The sequence below is a fragment of the Hyalella azteca genome, unplaced genomic scaffold (assembly GCF_000764305.2).
Source record: "Hyalella azteca isolate HAZT.00-mixed unplaced genomic scaffold, Hazt_2.0.2 contig17361, whole genome shotgun sequence".
NCBI classification, from domain to species: domain Eukaryota; kingdom Metazoa; phylum Arthropoda; class Malacostraca; order Amphipoda; family Hyalellidae; genus Hyalella; species Hyalella azteca.
This window is the reverse complement of record NW_025947148.1, coordinates 131,256-146,267: the sequence shown is the minus strand read 5'-3', so window position 1 is coordinate 146,267 and position 15,012 is coordinate 131,256. Positions and strand designations below refer to the sequence as shown.

The 15,012-nt window shown below is 37.5% G+C and overlaps 2 protein-coding genes across 5 annotated transcripts; one reads left to right on the top strand and one right to left on the bottom strand.

Annotated features, from left to right (window-relative positions):
* Positions 1-2,325: 2,325 nt before the first annotated feature.
* LOC108676573 (pre-mRNA-splicing factor 18) lies at positions 2,326-9,863 on the top strand. Of its 3 annotated transcripts, none has more exons than XM_018164670.2 (2): positions 2,326-2,391; positions 7,518-9,863. In XM_018164670.2, exon 2 carries the CDS (start codon positions 7,528-7,530, stop codon positions 8,569-8,571), a length of 1,044 nt encoding a protein of 347 aa, XP_018020159.1. In that variant the 5' UTR covers positions 2,326-2,391; positions 7,518-7,527; the 3' UTR covers positions 8,572-9,863. The 3 variants fall into 3 exon arrangements, with proteins under 3 accessions (XP_018020159.1, XP_018020162.1, XP_018020160.1); XM_018164673.2 differs by lacking the exon at positions 2,326-2,391 and adding an exon at positions 6,144-6,171; XM_018164671.2 differs by lacking the exon at positions 2,326-2,391 and adding an exon at positions 6,836-6,910.
* LOC108676572 (GPI mannosyltransferase 3) lies at positions 9,131-14,766 on the bottom strand. Of its 2 annotated transcripts, none has more exons than XM_018164668.1 (10): positions 14,609-14,766; positions 14,257-14,374; positions 13,838-13,912; positions 13,425-13,575; positions 13,016-13,166; positions 12,428-12,543; positions 11,812-11,971; positions 11,347-11,469; positions 10,746-10,922; positions 9,131-10,384 (listed from the first exon to the last, which is right to left on the bottom strand). In XM_018164668.1, the coding sequence occupies exons 1-10, from the start codon at positions 14,719-14,721 to the stop codon at positions 9,934-9,936; spliced, it is 1,635 nt and encodes a 544-aa protein (XP_018020157.1). In that variant the 5' UTR covers positions 14,722-14,766; the 3' UTR covers positions 9,131-9,933. The 2 variants fall into 2 exon arrangements, with proteins under 2 accessions (XP_018020157.1, XP_018020158.1); XM_018164669.1 differs by having other exon boundaries at positions 13,016-13,163.
* Between the last annotated feature and the right edge of the window lie 246 nt (positions 14,767-15,012).

Here is a 15,012-nt window from a genome sequence, read left to right as displayed (position 1 = left end):
TCTTGTGGCAGGTTGGAGGAGGTTGCCCGCGCAGGGAACCTGCTTTCACTGTGTGCGTACCCTAATAGTAGATGATTTGACATTGACATTCTGCCGACTAGAAGAGCGTTGCTGATGGCTTGAATCAAGATTTCGCGTCTTCTGGAATGTCAGAGTCAGAGAAATGCGAGAGAAATCGGGAGGACTCGGTAAAAGATGGAGGAAAAAAGCGAGAGTAAGCGAGAGGCAAGGCTTGGTGCAAGATGCCCGGGTGCTATATGACTTGGTATGATCGGGAACCCGAAGGCAAGTCTCCCGTTCCTCTGTGTCTCCAGCGTCTGCAGCCGTTTCTTCTCAGATGAATCGAACATTTCCTTCAGAATCACGCATGCACTTTGGTGTAGCTGCTTAACTCCGGCATGTGTGAGGCGGGATGCCGGCAAGTAGAGGAACTCGGCAAGTCGAATGAAGTGTAACACGGGACAGTCGAGTAATCTGCACAGGGAGAGTGCGATGTTTGAGGAGCTGGTAGTCCTGATGATAAGTGACATATAATTCGTTCGATGATCCGTCATGAGGAAACTTATCAATTTATAAATACATCTATGAACAACTGGAGAGAGGAGTCATACGTTATTTTTTAACCTGGTCATTCCCCGAAATATACAGCATCGCAACTCGAAACCTTAAATTCTACAAGGTCCCATGTTCAAGTGAGCACTGATTTAAGAGACCCCTCTTATATTTATGTCCCTATCACAACAAAAGCCTTGTAAACATAGGGATAAAAGGCCCATAAAACTATTCAAACACCAGTAATAACTTTAAAATAAACTTGTAGCGAGTCACGCACACCTCATAACCAATGATTACTTGTTCATATGAGAAGAGGCAGACATGACAGTCGAGGAAAATCGAGCTTTGCACGCATTAATTTGGTTTCATGCTAAGCTACTTAACTCATTTAGCTTAGCAAGTTTCTGACGTTCCAGCACGCGATCTCGATAAGACCTAATTAAGGTTCTTCATTCCAAGAAATGTCGTACTCCAAGTAATACTTGGTACAGCGGATGGCGACCTTCTTATATAGCGGTTATAAAAATAATAATAATAATAATAATAATAGCGGTTTCAGCATTTATTTAGCCTTAGGCCTGTCGCCGATTCCTAACAGCGCAGAACATTCACAGTTTGTTGCGTGTTGCGGTCTCGAACTCACAACTCACTGCTACAATAATCTGCTGTGCTTAACCGCCCGACCTTCTTGCCGATTCTGACCAGAAACTGACGCGCAGAGCTGGGATCGAACCCGCGCCTCTCTGCTCCAATCCTGATACTCTGAACTTTGACCACTGTTTATATATTGCTTATTTCGAAAGCAGTTAGATTAAGACCATATTAACTTTATAATAGAGATTAAACGAAAACCTACGAGACCACAATATTACGGACGACGTGCCACATAACTTTCAATACGCAGGAAAGTTTAACGATTCCAAGCAGAACCTGCATTGAACCAAACTTGGTGCATACCCAGAGTTAAGAAGTGAGTTAAGGTTTAACGAGAATTGAGTAAACCTGCGAAAAAAACTGCGCTGCATCTTATCCATGCGACAACATTTATTCTCGCTTCGAATCGCCGACATGTGGATCAGCCTCTCCGATCACATCGCTGGCGCTCCGAGTATGAACGCGTTCAAGAACAGACTAGATAAAGTTATGGAAAAATATATGTTCAGACTTGAAATGCCTAGCACCATATCGAACCCGGTGGAAGTCAAGTAGCCATTTCAAACTATCGTCAGTCCTGAAAATATCCGGTCAAAGAACACGATTTTAGATTTCTGTTAACAAGTCACGAAAACTACAAAAATCTGCGACAGGCCACATCAGGCCTACTCTTAAGCGCCGACATCACTATGTTGTGTTATGTGGAACGCATACTAACCTAGTTTCCAAAAACGATCCTCATTCCTCACCGCCACCAGCCACGGCACCTCACTGTTCTCCAGCTCCAAGCAGGCCTGTGCCAGTGGCCTGTGCCTGGTATCCGCAAGCTTGAAATTTCTGCTCACGGCGTCACCTGCAAAACAAGCTCACTATAGCTCACTGAAACTCGAGTGTATCGCACGGCGGTGGTTCTCCCTTGAAAGTCAAGTGATTATCAACGCCCACTTGTCAACAACGCAACTCACGCTCAATACTCAGCCACTATCGTCCGTGATACTGCTACTCACTTCCATTTCACCGCTAATAATTTTAATAACACTGTTAAATATAAGGTTCCTTTAAAAATATTGTCCGCCTAGTGCGTGTGTATTGTGCGCACCAGAACCATAGTCCATTTTAATTTACGGATAAGGATTCAGTTCGATGCTGGCTCTCGATTTACCTGGTCGAGGGAAATATTTGGTACGTGTTTTACTGACGGCTCGTGTTCTTGTATTTACGTGATTTTACGTCTTGTCCCTTGATGTGCTTATAGTCGAAATAAAATATTTTACTCAGCTTAATTATCATATGTGCAATACTAGTTTATTCTAATTTTATCCGTTTTGTTTCAGAAACCGATTTTAATATGAAAGTAATACCTAAGAAGTCGCGTTTTCAAAATCTTCGTACCTAACTTAGTATTTAGTAACTAGGAAAGATTTAACAGTTTAAAATAAGTAAACGACTCACGACTGGATAACAAAGTCAACTGAACTAGCCATGCATCGTACCCCAATTTGAGCATTTTTCATTAATAATTTAGGTATTACAATTTACAATGAAACATTTCCTAAATAAGTTTGGGCTCATTTTAAAGGTCTTTGTGAGGCAGTGAGGGCTATTGTATGGCATCTCCAAAAAATTTCATATGCTATTTGTAAAGTGCCCGATGCAAAAGCATGGGGTACCGTAAACGCGGTATATTCCGACATCGTAGGTAATTCCGTCACCTCTCCAGCTTTTCCTTTATATTAAGCTTTGTTTTAGTTCCATGCGTTCATTGATTAAAAATGAACTTGAGGGAGAGTCTAAAAAACTCTCTGCTTTGCCACTATGATTAGTGACGGAATATAGGGATTTGGTAGGTTTCCATTCTAAAGGCTTTTTAATAAATATGGCAACATTTTGTGACGTTTCATTGTTGCTGACGCGTAGTGAATTGTTTTGAGAGTCATGTGAAGGCAACAGAACTTATGTAACGCATACGGTTTTTTTTATAGTTCTTCATTTCTCGATGCGTCCTTAATGTGTCGGAATATACCGCGTTTACCCTGGTTAAGCACCTATGCCTCTTGAGAAGTTGAGTGTGATAATTTGTCTTGAAGACTGCTGGTGATGTGACAACTGACAATGCATATTGGGTACCACACTCAGGATGATGTATGTTTTCGGTGAATTTTCCTGCACATTTTCACTTTTTTTAAGCTATTGCTGTGCACAGTTGTTGCAATGTAGTGAAAATTGATTCTCTTCGCGCACGTGTTCGCGCAATCCCGGCCATCAATTCTATGTCGCGCTGCCAAGCATGAGCAGTTTGTGGAGGAACAGACATAATACTCACATTACTCAGTACAGTATGCCTTTAATTATCTTTCAATAATATATGATTTTTATTGATACGGAAATTTGGTGAATGAGAAATCTAGAACTTTATTTTAGAAGAAATTTTCTCCAAAGTCATATGGCAACACAGACAACACTGAACACTGTCTGTTTACATTTCGTATGTATAATAGCCGCAGTTTACAATTACCGTACGTTCCGTATCCGACAGCAACAAGGCGGACAAGCGGAAGAGTCAGAAGTAACCAGGACATGTCTTACATTTTATTATTGTCAGTTCAACTCGCGTAGTCAATATACTCGCGTATATTGTCGACTAAAATAGTAGAACTATTTTAGCTTTCTAAAGTACGGCGCATGGCGCATTTTTTACCAGCATAGTACGGTGCTCGCGCAGGTCGGTAAAATGACAAAATAAATTCCTGCACACCTGGCAAATCTTCCTGACCATGGATTGGGTACAGTGAGTTAGTGAGGTTTTTGGTCCACAAATGGAAAAATTGGCAAACCATCCACCAAACTCTGCACCGTGTCATGTTAGTGACTACTGACAACCATCAAACAGGGGTAATAGGGTAAACGCGGTATATTCCGACATCGTGGGTAATTCTGTCACCTCTCTAGTTTTTCCTTTATATTAAGCTTTGTTTTAGTTTCATGCGTTTGTTGATGGTTGAAATGGTGACGTCATACATAAGATGATACATTTACGCGTCGAACTAATGCCAAAACACTAGGTCTTGGCCATCTAGCAGGAAAATATTGAGATCCAAAGAGAGACAATGCACGCTACCCACTACCCAGTGAGATCATCGAAAAATGTGTCAAATTTGACAGTTGACCTTGCTCTACCAAATAGTGAATAACTGTTTGTATAGGAAGAAAATTATGGGTTGAGACTTTTAAATATGTCTGTGAATATATTAGGAATCCTTTAAGTATACTTGTATTTGCTGATTTCAAGTGGTAAATAAATTAATAGATGATTAAGTTGAGAAATGGATTTAGACACATGAAAACTAATTCCGTCACAACTTGAATTGGACACTCACAGATCGTTCCAAGCTATGTACAAAAATTAAAATTTGCTTAATTAAAAGCTTAATAGTTGTTAATTAAAAGCGTTATTAAGTAGTGTTCAATATTCATTAGTGTTCTAATTCAAAGCCGTGTTGTATTCCAATACAGCTCGCACAGCGAACGGAATTCGAACACGTGGATGACGGCATTACGTATCAGTAGAATTTGAAGCGTGGACGGAATACGCCTCACCACATGCCAAATATTGCCACACACAGTGTCAGAATATAGGGATTTGGTAGGTTTGCATTCTAAAGGCTTTTAAATAAATAGGGCAACATTTTGTGACGTTTCATCATTGCTGGCGCATAGTACGGTGTTTTGCGAGTTACATAAAGCAAACAGAACTTGAGTAAAGCATACAGTTATTTTTTTATAGTTTTTCATTTCTCTATGCGTCCTTAATGTGTTGGAATATACCGCGTTTACCCTAAAGGATGGTTTTGAGCATTTTTGTTAATAGCTTCTTACCATGAAACATTTCATGAACAAGTTTGGGTTTAATTTGAAAGTTTTTGAGATCTATTGTATGGCTGCAATGGCATCTCCAAAAGAAATCTATATGCTATTTGTAAGGATGGTAAGGTGCCAGACAAAAAATAAAAGTGTGCATCTTGACGCATCTAACGGCATCTTAATATAAAAAACCTAATTTTTAAAATGTTTGAAGCATGCCAGGGTGCAGACCACGGTCAGGAAGATGTGCCAGGTGCGCGGGAATTTTTATTATCATTGCATCAATTTGCGCCATGCACCGTAATGTACCGGAATAAAGTATGGAAAGTGAGATTTTGTCAAAGTACCTCTGCTAAAGTCTGAAGCAAATAGAAAATATATTTGCCATATTAAAAAAGCTAACTTACATAAAAGTTACACACAGGTGTTGCTTAAAAATGTGATTGATCAAATTTGCTTATTTCATTAAAAAGAATGGCGGCCTTTTCCACAAGATGGGGTAATAAGGGACACTCCCCTGGGGTAACAAGGGACACCCCTAAAAACGCATTTACAGTAGAACCTCAATAAGCAAAGGCTACAGTTAACAGAAAAAATCAAGTAACAACAAAAAAATTTGATTACATTTACCTTGCTCAGTGAAAAAAATTTTACGTCATAAAAATTAATGTATCATCGGCATCACAAAATTGCGCATAGAATTTCATAGACAGAATTGCGCACCAGGCAACATAGAATATGAAGTAATTAACCTAAAAAATGATTTATTTCTCCAAAAATTATGATGGTTGTCACTAAAATTTTCCTTTCTGTTTCAGGTGTTTTTTTACGATATATTTTTGTTATAGCAAATTCATTTGTCCCAATTAAAATGGTATGAAATTACAAGTTGTCCTGTAATATAACAGGTACAGAATAAATGCTATACGGCTTCTGAAATGAAGCCTGCAGTGGACAATAGAAACAGTAATATCACATCAATAATACAGAAATGTAAGGATATGGTAATATAAATCAATAAGGGAAAAACAAGTTTGTAAAAATCATAGAAAATGTCATTTATTCTGCATCTACAAAGGAAGAGGAGGACTTCAGAGTACTGTTAGTAATGGATTAATGCACTATGCATGCTTCAAATGTTTTAAAATTAAGTTTTATTTCAAGTGTCCTGGATTACACCACTCCCAGGAGTAATTTGGGACACTTTTCTTTTGCATCTTGCACCTTCGGAATAGTATATGGAATTTTTTGGAGATGCCATATGATTGCCCTCAAGAAGACCGTTAAAATGAGCCCAAACTTGTTTATGAAATGTTTCATGGTAAGAAGTTGTTAACAAAAAAGAAACACTCAAAACCATCCCTTATTACCCAGTTTGATGGTATAGCATTCAGGAATACCTTCATAACATTTTTATGAACTGTTTTGATCTTAAATTATATGTACATGAAGTTTCAAATGTTAAGATATCCTATTCAATAATATGTACAAAATAGAATACACACGATGAGTACAACTTGGTGGGTTAGTCATCAATATGTTCCACTAATGCTCAATTTTTCAAGTCTTCCATAGTGTATAGTTTTTTGACCACGGTTCATTATTGTCTTACCTTATCATCTCTTCTTGAACTTGAACAATTATGAACATTATTTTTGATATGCTTAATTAATTAGGCTCTGAGATGGCAATCTCTATATGGTAATTTTCTTCCAAAAAACTAAAATGTTTTACTTTCCAGTCTAATGAAGCTATTTCACACTGATGGAAAGTTTTTCTTTTATTTTGGATTTTAATAAACATTACTGAATTATGATATTCAAATCACTGTTCTGATTTGGTAAGGATCATTCAAAAATCATAATTGTTAAGAAAAATTGGCTATGAAATTGATTCAATTTGTGCAATTATTTGTTAGGTACATGAAACAAGCATTCAATTTAACATGTAATCCAAGAAAATAAATTAAAATAGTTAAGAACTTATGCTCCTTAGTTTATAATGACTTAGGCTGAAATGATTGCTTCTGTACATCCGTAACAGAATTATCATTGGAATTTTTTCAAGTCTGGAGCGGAAACATTTCACCACAAATTTAATACATAAGTCAATCATTTGAGGTATTGATATTTGACTATCATCAATTGTCCTATTATTACTGTGTTCAGCCATATCTTTGAGGTAAAATTTAGGCAATACACGCCAATTAATTGCATATCTTTGCATACAGTCACTGTGCACAAAAACCCACAGCCACAAACATTTGTGATTAGATTTGTTTCAAACAAAGATTGTTCTTTTTCAGCTAGTCTCCCATCAAAGTAACAGTCTTTGATATTTTGCAATAACTTAGTATTCAACCACTATGATCAAGAGGACTGAAGTTGTTTCAAGTGAAATTAAAGCTAAAGGTGTTGAATCTAAAGTTGTTTTATTTCTCTTTACAGGTAGATCAGGATGTTAGCAGCATTGAAAGCTGAAATAGCTGCTAAAAAGCAACAGCTGCGGGACTCAGGTGTTTTGGAAGAAGGTCAAAACTATTTTAAGCGAGCCAAGCTTAACAATGATGATGTCCAACAGCAGAGCAAAGACCAAGACTCTGGAGAAGGTTCCAGTCGGGGCCTCTCATGCTCCATCAGCACATCCAGCAATGGAGAATCGCCAACAAAAGATGCCTTGGGATCTGATGCAGGGCCAGAGTTAGCAAGGGCCGAGGTGGTGCGGCGACTGAGAGAGCGTGAAGAACCTATCAGACTTTTTGGAGAGACTGACAATCTTGCTTTCCGTAGACTGAGGAAATTGGAAATTATTGAGCCTGAAATTAACAGAGGACTTCGGAATGATTTCCAAGAGGCTATGAACAATGTAGACAAAGCTTATTTACAAGAACTTTTAAAATATCAAGAAAAAGATGGTAAAAATAAAGATGTGCATCTTGGTCAAGCTGAGCTCACCATGGAAGATTTGGTTGAACTTGCCAAAAGTTTGTCAAAAGATAAGAACAGCATAGAGGTGAGTTGCAAGCTTGTCATGCAATTTGTTGAATTAATCCTCCAAATTTGGGGCAAAAAATTGAACAGTAGGCCTGATTCTGAAAAGATGAGTGTTCTGGGGAAGAAAGAAGCTGCTACCTACAACCAAACTCGCAGTTACCTGAAACCTCTCACAAAAAGGCTAAAAAAACGCACTTTACCTGAAGACATCTTAGAGTGCCTGGTGGAAATTGTACAGCACTGCCTGGAGCGCAACTATGTGGGAGCCAACGATGCTTACCTAACTATGGCAATCGGTAACGCCCCTTGGCCCATTGGTGTTACTATGGTGGGTATTCATGCCCGTACAGGTCGTGAGAAAATTTTCAGTAAACACGTCGCACATGTACTTAACGATGAAACGCAGAGGAAGTACATCCAGGGCTTGAAGAGATTGATAACCAAATGCCAGGAGTACTACACTACAGTCCCGTCTCGGTGCGTCGAGTACAAAGCTGTACCTTTTTAAGCACGTTTATTTTCGGTGTGTACAGCGAGTAACGCTTTGTTGTAGATATATGTACATGGAATTTAACAGTTACACTAGTTTCCTAATACCAGATGTAGTTTAGGTGATAAAGTATGAGAATCACTGATTATAGAATGAACTTAATAATAGCATTAACCATTTGAATCTGATGAATTAAGAACCATACGAATCGACTTCATTGGAGAAGCCAATGGCCATAGATAGTTTAGTTAATCAATAAACATTCCTTATTTGTAATGTTTGTGAATAAATTACCTGCTGATGACCTTAAACAGGCTTTCACTTTATCTCAAGTACCTATTTATTTAGGTTCATCATTGAGTGACAAACGATATGCGAGTAATAAATTATCAATTTTAATATCTGTGTTCAGTTCTTGCCGTATGCAATACATTTCGGGGCTGCTTGAACAGACTCTTGAAGTGTTTGTAAAATATGACCTCAATGCTCGGTTATTATTTACTAAAAGACTACTAACTCCTATTCTGACCAGTATATTTGTGATAAAATTTAACAGGCGTAAAAATGACTAATTATAAAAAAATAAATTTTGTATTTGGACAAAAAAGGCTTAAGTTATAACAGTAAGAAATAGCATTTAAATTGTTCAGGGTTATGAAAACTTGTGATTCTATCTTATAACTTTCACTTATTCTTTCCTAATTGTTAAAATACTAATTTTAAAGAAATAGACAGACGGGAGTAATTTTAACAAATTCTGATGAATTTCACAAATTCTAGTTTTTTTGGCGCTAATTAACAGTTGTAACAATTCATTGATTTTTTCCTGCCTCATCGTGGGAGCAAGTACAGCCTTGTCATAAACGTGATTAATGTATTCAGAGATCCAATCGCTCTTAGCTACTTAGATGCAAGTAAATAACAATATAGCAACGCCTTTATCAACGTTACAGTAGCAGTTTACTAATACTAGTGGTTCAATAATATGAGTGAGCGTGCATTGCATATTTTTTCAAGTGAATACCCGGATTATTATGCGTACATAAAGTATCAACTAATTCAACTTTAATATTCACAAATTTCAAGGGCATGTTCATCTGAAGCCACGTAGACGAATTTTTGAATAGCCAGAACACTAGTACTATATAAAATACATAATATAGTCATATAGATAACAGTATTGATTAACTAATTAGATGTTTTGGGAACGAGATCAATAAATCAGTTTTTTTCAGTTATCATTTAGAAAATAACAATTACTTAAAGGTTTACAATTGCACGTTATTTAACATGGAATGATCCGGCTCCAAGACTTGTGTATCATTTACCTAATACCGGCGTTGAAATGGATGGTTGTGCTGCGACAGTAACAAGAAACCGCTATTGGCCTAACGATTCTTTCAGACAGTACACCTGAATGTATTTGCCACGGTTCTTATCCCTAAACAACGAATGGAAAGTTGCAGCACAAAGTTCATAACCTGAACAACGTAGAAAATCTTGCAAAGCATCAGCGACCGAGTCAAATATTACAATGTGAGTCGGATATCGCAGCAGAATGTCTCTCGCTTGAAACTGATACGAAAGCGCAAGAGTGGACTTTTTGCAACAAAAGCTGTCTTTACCCTGCGAATGAGAATTCAAATAACGAGGTTCCATGGAGATATTTCTGACTTCATCCCCACTATGAGAAATCCTAGAAGGTAAGTGAGCTGCCAGCCATGTGTCCGGGTGCTGGAAGAAGCGATCAGACTCGTCGACGTAACTGGGCGCGAGGTTGAGGTTCGGCTCGCACGTCAAGAAGCGCACCGGCACGTGTATGTGAAGATGGCTGTATTGAAAATGGAGAACGCGACATTAAAACAAGCAAACGCGAAACTAAGTAGCGCAATGATATATAATTGACTGAGCAGAAAACTAGTTCAAATTTGCTTTTTTCATACAAGCATTCATGGTGCCCAAAACTAAACAGCAAGTGGATGACACAGTGAAGATATAGCTTCTGCGTTTAATTAGTCTAGTCAAAAAGCATTATGAAATCTAAGGCTGAAAAATGCAATTTGTGGTTCAGTATTAAACTTGAAGCTCGAACTCGTTGCAAGGTTGTTTATTTTTGGCAAATAAACATAAATTGAATAAAATTGACGTCGAATAATACGGATAGCATAGCTTGTTACGTTGTTAAAGCAAACCTGTAGAGGGGCGTGGCGTGGCAGGGCGTTAAGAAAAGCACCAGCGGTGCAGTCGCGCTCCCCAGCAAAGCTCTGAGCTCGGACATGATAGTGAGAGCCCCGCGTTGGTGAGCCAACCCAAAATAGAGCACCAAGACAACACTCGGCACCAGCAGCCATAGCAGCAACCCCCACCGACTGCCCATTGAAAATGTTAGGAACATCCGAGTTTTCTAGTGCATGTACATATGTATTTAGGAATCAGCTCGCACAATTTCTACTGAGAGGAAGCGAAATTCTTGCATTCTCTATTTAGAAAATTTTGCAAATTGAAGCGTTCAATAACGAGTGTACACTCAATTTTGATATACTAAGTAATTCATTGAATTTTTTATCTTAAACGCAACCAAATGTCCAAAAAATGCTTTGAATTACTTAATTACGAAGAAATTGACTGGTATTAATCCCTTCTACGACGCTAAATCGAGGCAATGCGCGAGAAACGAAAAGTTGAAATTTTCTTAAATCAGAGTAGAGTGTTGATGATTAAAGTCTTCCATCGTTCATCACACAGATTTTCCTCAACTGAGGTTTATTACAAAAGGCCTCATTCCAGACTCACCCAAATTTGTAGTACCGAGAGCTGACGTGGGATCTCTGCATCTGGGACAACTGGTGGCCACATATGACCAGGAGAGGCGGCAACACAGGCAACAGCAGCCGAATTTCCTTGTGACCGATCATACTGCACATGAATAAATTCTATTGTAAACTTAATGTGTACATTTTTGCAGTGCGTTTTAATAACATGGTGGAATAAAGTTTATTCGTCATGCGAATTGCGGCTTAAAAAAAAAAGTTGACACGTTTTACAGTTAATAAATAGTCAAAGTATCTCGTATTTTAAATAGAGCTTGGGCTAATATAGACTGGTATTAGACAGTTCATACTTTTTTCGCTTCGCAGGCAGGGAACTGAATAGTAAGTAAATAAATTATAGTTCTAAAAAAGTTAGTGAATTGAATAATTAGACTAAAAAAAATATCATCAAGTTAAGTAAAATTATTCTCAGAGAAAAATACGCAACCTGTATACAGCAAGAGTAAAGACGGAGCTTGCGAGCAGGAGGTTGTGCTGCAAGGACCGCGTGCGGGATGAGGAGGCGACAGCGAGCAGCAGCAGGACAGTGTGAGGGCCAAGGGCTGAGGGCAGCCCTGTCGTCAGGTACCAGTGCCATGGGTGCCTTCCTGGGTACAGTTTGGTAACAACCACTCAACTTGTTGGTTCTAGAATGCTACAATGGGTCAGTTGTGGCCCTACCCTAACAACCACTCAACTCGGTGGTTCTAGAAGGCAACAATGGGTCAGTTGTGGCCCTTACCTAACAACCTCTGAGCTAACTGGTTTTAGAAGAGTTTCAGTGGTTCAGGTGAGGGCAGAAAAAAAAGTGGTAAGATCGGTTTCCCAGATGAAAAAATTGTGCAAAAGGAGCGCATATGTCTGCACTATTCATGCCTTGTAATAGACACTTCAGACGAAATAGGGTAGTTACAAATAATTCACTCAAATAAATGCATTCAGCAAAATTTTAAGAAAAAATTTCAACGCCAGAATGTCTGATTTTCCAAAACTGAATAAAGTCCAACTCAAAATGTCAAATGAAGGCTATGAGTATATTTTGAGATGGTATTCTCTACACTTACCGTAATGATCAGCTAAGGAAGTCAGCACATTGAACTTGACGAAATTCCAAGGTACGAAGGTAGCTTGGCCATAGTACAGGGAGTCCATGATGCACACAATGCCACTCACAACACCACTGCCACAAACAAGTAATAAGCCATGAGAACACAGCTGTTTACTCAAAAATTTTACGGTTAGTGAAAATCCTGCAGCTGGTGAATGATGAAAATGTAAAAAATAAAAAAAAAATAATTGTCCATAGTTGGCTACAAAAATGCATGTGTGATTTATACACAAATTCACATTGAAAACCAATGACAAAATCTTTTATAACAAGATTAAAGAATAATCTGGATTTTGAAAAAAATCAATTTCAGGGAAAGTGTGATGAATAGAAATATCAACACACAACTGAAATTTCAACCAGAAAAACACTGTGGAAACTCTTCCAACTACTTATTTAGAAATTTAAGATATCATGATAAACTTGATTCGTTAAAAAAGAATACATATAATAACACAATATCAGCCATTTATAAAATCCTTTACTGTTTTTCATGTGAATTCAATAATTAATTTGTCTATCAGTTGATAGTACCTGAACTTACGTCACAGCCACAGCCTTGAAGATGAGAGCCAGTTTTTGTTGACACCGCACAAGCTGAACAGCAAACAAAGGCACAAACATGACAGCCGTGGTGGGGCGTAGTGCACATCCCAGCCCCACCCACCACAGATATGACACCGATGACCCAACTGCTGGGTATAAATACTTCAGGATGTTAATTACAAGTTAAAAGCAATATAAATATTATTCTTGAAATGCAGTGAAATTATATTTAGTCTGGTTCACGACAATATATTTGACTGGAATGCAACTTTCATGCACAATCTTCTTACCTCAAGGAAATGAAAAAATAAAAAATGCAACATAATTCTGATATATGGTATGCATAAAAAATACAATAAAGAGTAAAAACAAAAGGAATTTTGTTATATTATATAGAACACCAATACCATGATATTTATTCCAAGGATATGAAGCAAGAGCTAACATAGTAGCGGCAGTTTCTGGCACCCCAGAAATGGTGCGAGATGCGCAGTACTGCAGAAACCAGCAGCTTGATAGGCAGAAGCACACGCTGCGCCGGACTGACTTTCCATACAACTGAAGGTGAGGAATAATAATAATATTTAAATGCATAGAGCTGAGGCAACACAGATGAAACTTGGAAACACATCAACTAGTCACCAGAGGTATCAAATATCACTGACAATAAGGGGGATCACTCATTCAAACACAGTTCAAATTCAATTTTTTTCCTTTAAAAGCAAATGCAGCCATTTGAAGACATCACCAATGAACAATGATGTATTGAAATTCTTTCGGCTAAACCAAGATGATGTATACAATGTATACCTGTGGTTACCTTATCAGCAAGTTTGACAGTTGTTACATCACTTAGAGCCATGAGTGCAGCACAGCCAATGCGTGGTAAAATCGCCTGAAAATAAAAAAATTATTACAGGAATGTATATACCTCAAAATCAGTGCAAACAATCCCTGCAAAAAAATGCATATGAAAGCATTGAGTTTGGAAAATGAAGCCTCATAAAAGGAGAGAAGAAATTTTATAATGAATATATTGATTGATTAAAATGTAAAATTTCTGATAAATAATATGATTCAAAGGAATTTAAAAAAAATCTGTATTAGTGCAAGCTTCTAAACATGCAGGTAATTTCAAGTATACCTATATGTCTCAAAAGCTAAAGAATCATTGATTTAAAATTCAGTAAAAAATAGAATCCACAAAAAATTGTTACAATATAGTTTGAAGCAACTGACCAGAAGTACAGCATAATCTAGTCGTAGCACAGCTAGAACCTTGTACAGGACAGCAAACAACCCAGGGAAAAAGATGCTCCTGATGCACTCATGCCACTCCCAAGTCAGGTAACCATATCTGTGGGAAAAATTAGAATTGATTAATTAACTTACTTTGCTTAATAACTCTCTGTAGAGAATCATTTCAGAATTAATGCAGGACAATAATAGCCCTGGATTTGAAAAAATCAGACTTTTTCCTATAGAAAAAAGCCCCAAATTTGACAAATTACAAAACTTACCTGATTTTTATTATCTATAGATGAATGCATTGAACTCTTTGATTTTATGAAGTTATTATATTTTCACTCACCCAAATACCATTCGATGAGCAACCTCCAAACTCTGCCAGTATTCATCAGGAACAAAATATGTCTGGACAAAAATTACACTCAGAAAACGCAAGAAAAGAAACTGAAGAAACATTATATTATTTATTCAAAAAGGACCATAGCCATGATAAGCATGAATAAAAATTTTCTATTAGAAATTACTTGGAGATAATTTTTAATTAATTAAGAATTTAAAAGTGATCTTTGTATAGTAACAGTCAGGACAGTCCACAATTCCTCTTAAGTTCTTATTTGATATCCATAGCATCATGATGTCTAAACATGCATATTGGAAAGTTCCTCCACACCTCTGAAAAGAGACACTGTTACAAAACAATTATGGAAGCCTTTGTTCAAAAATAGTATGGCCAGGATCAAAATTTAA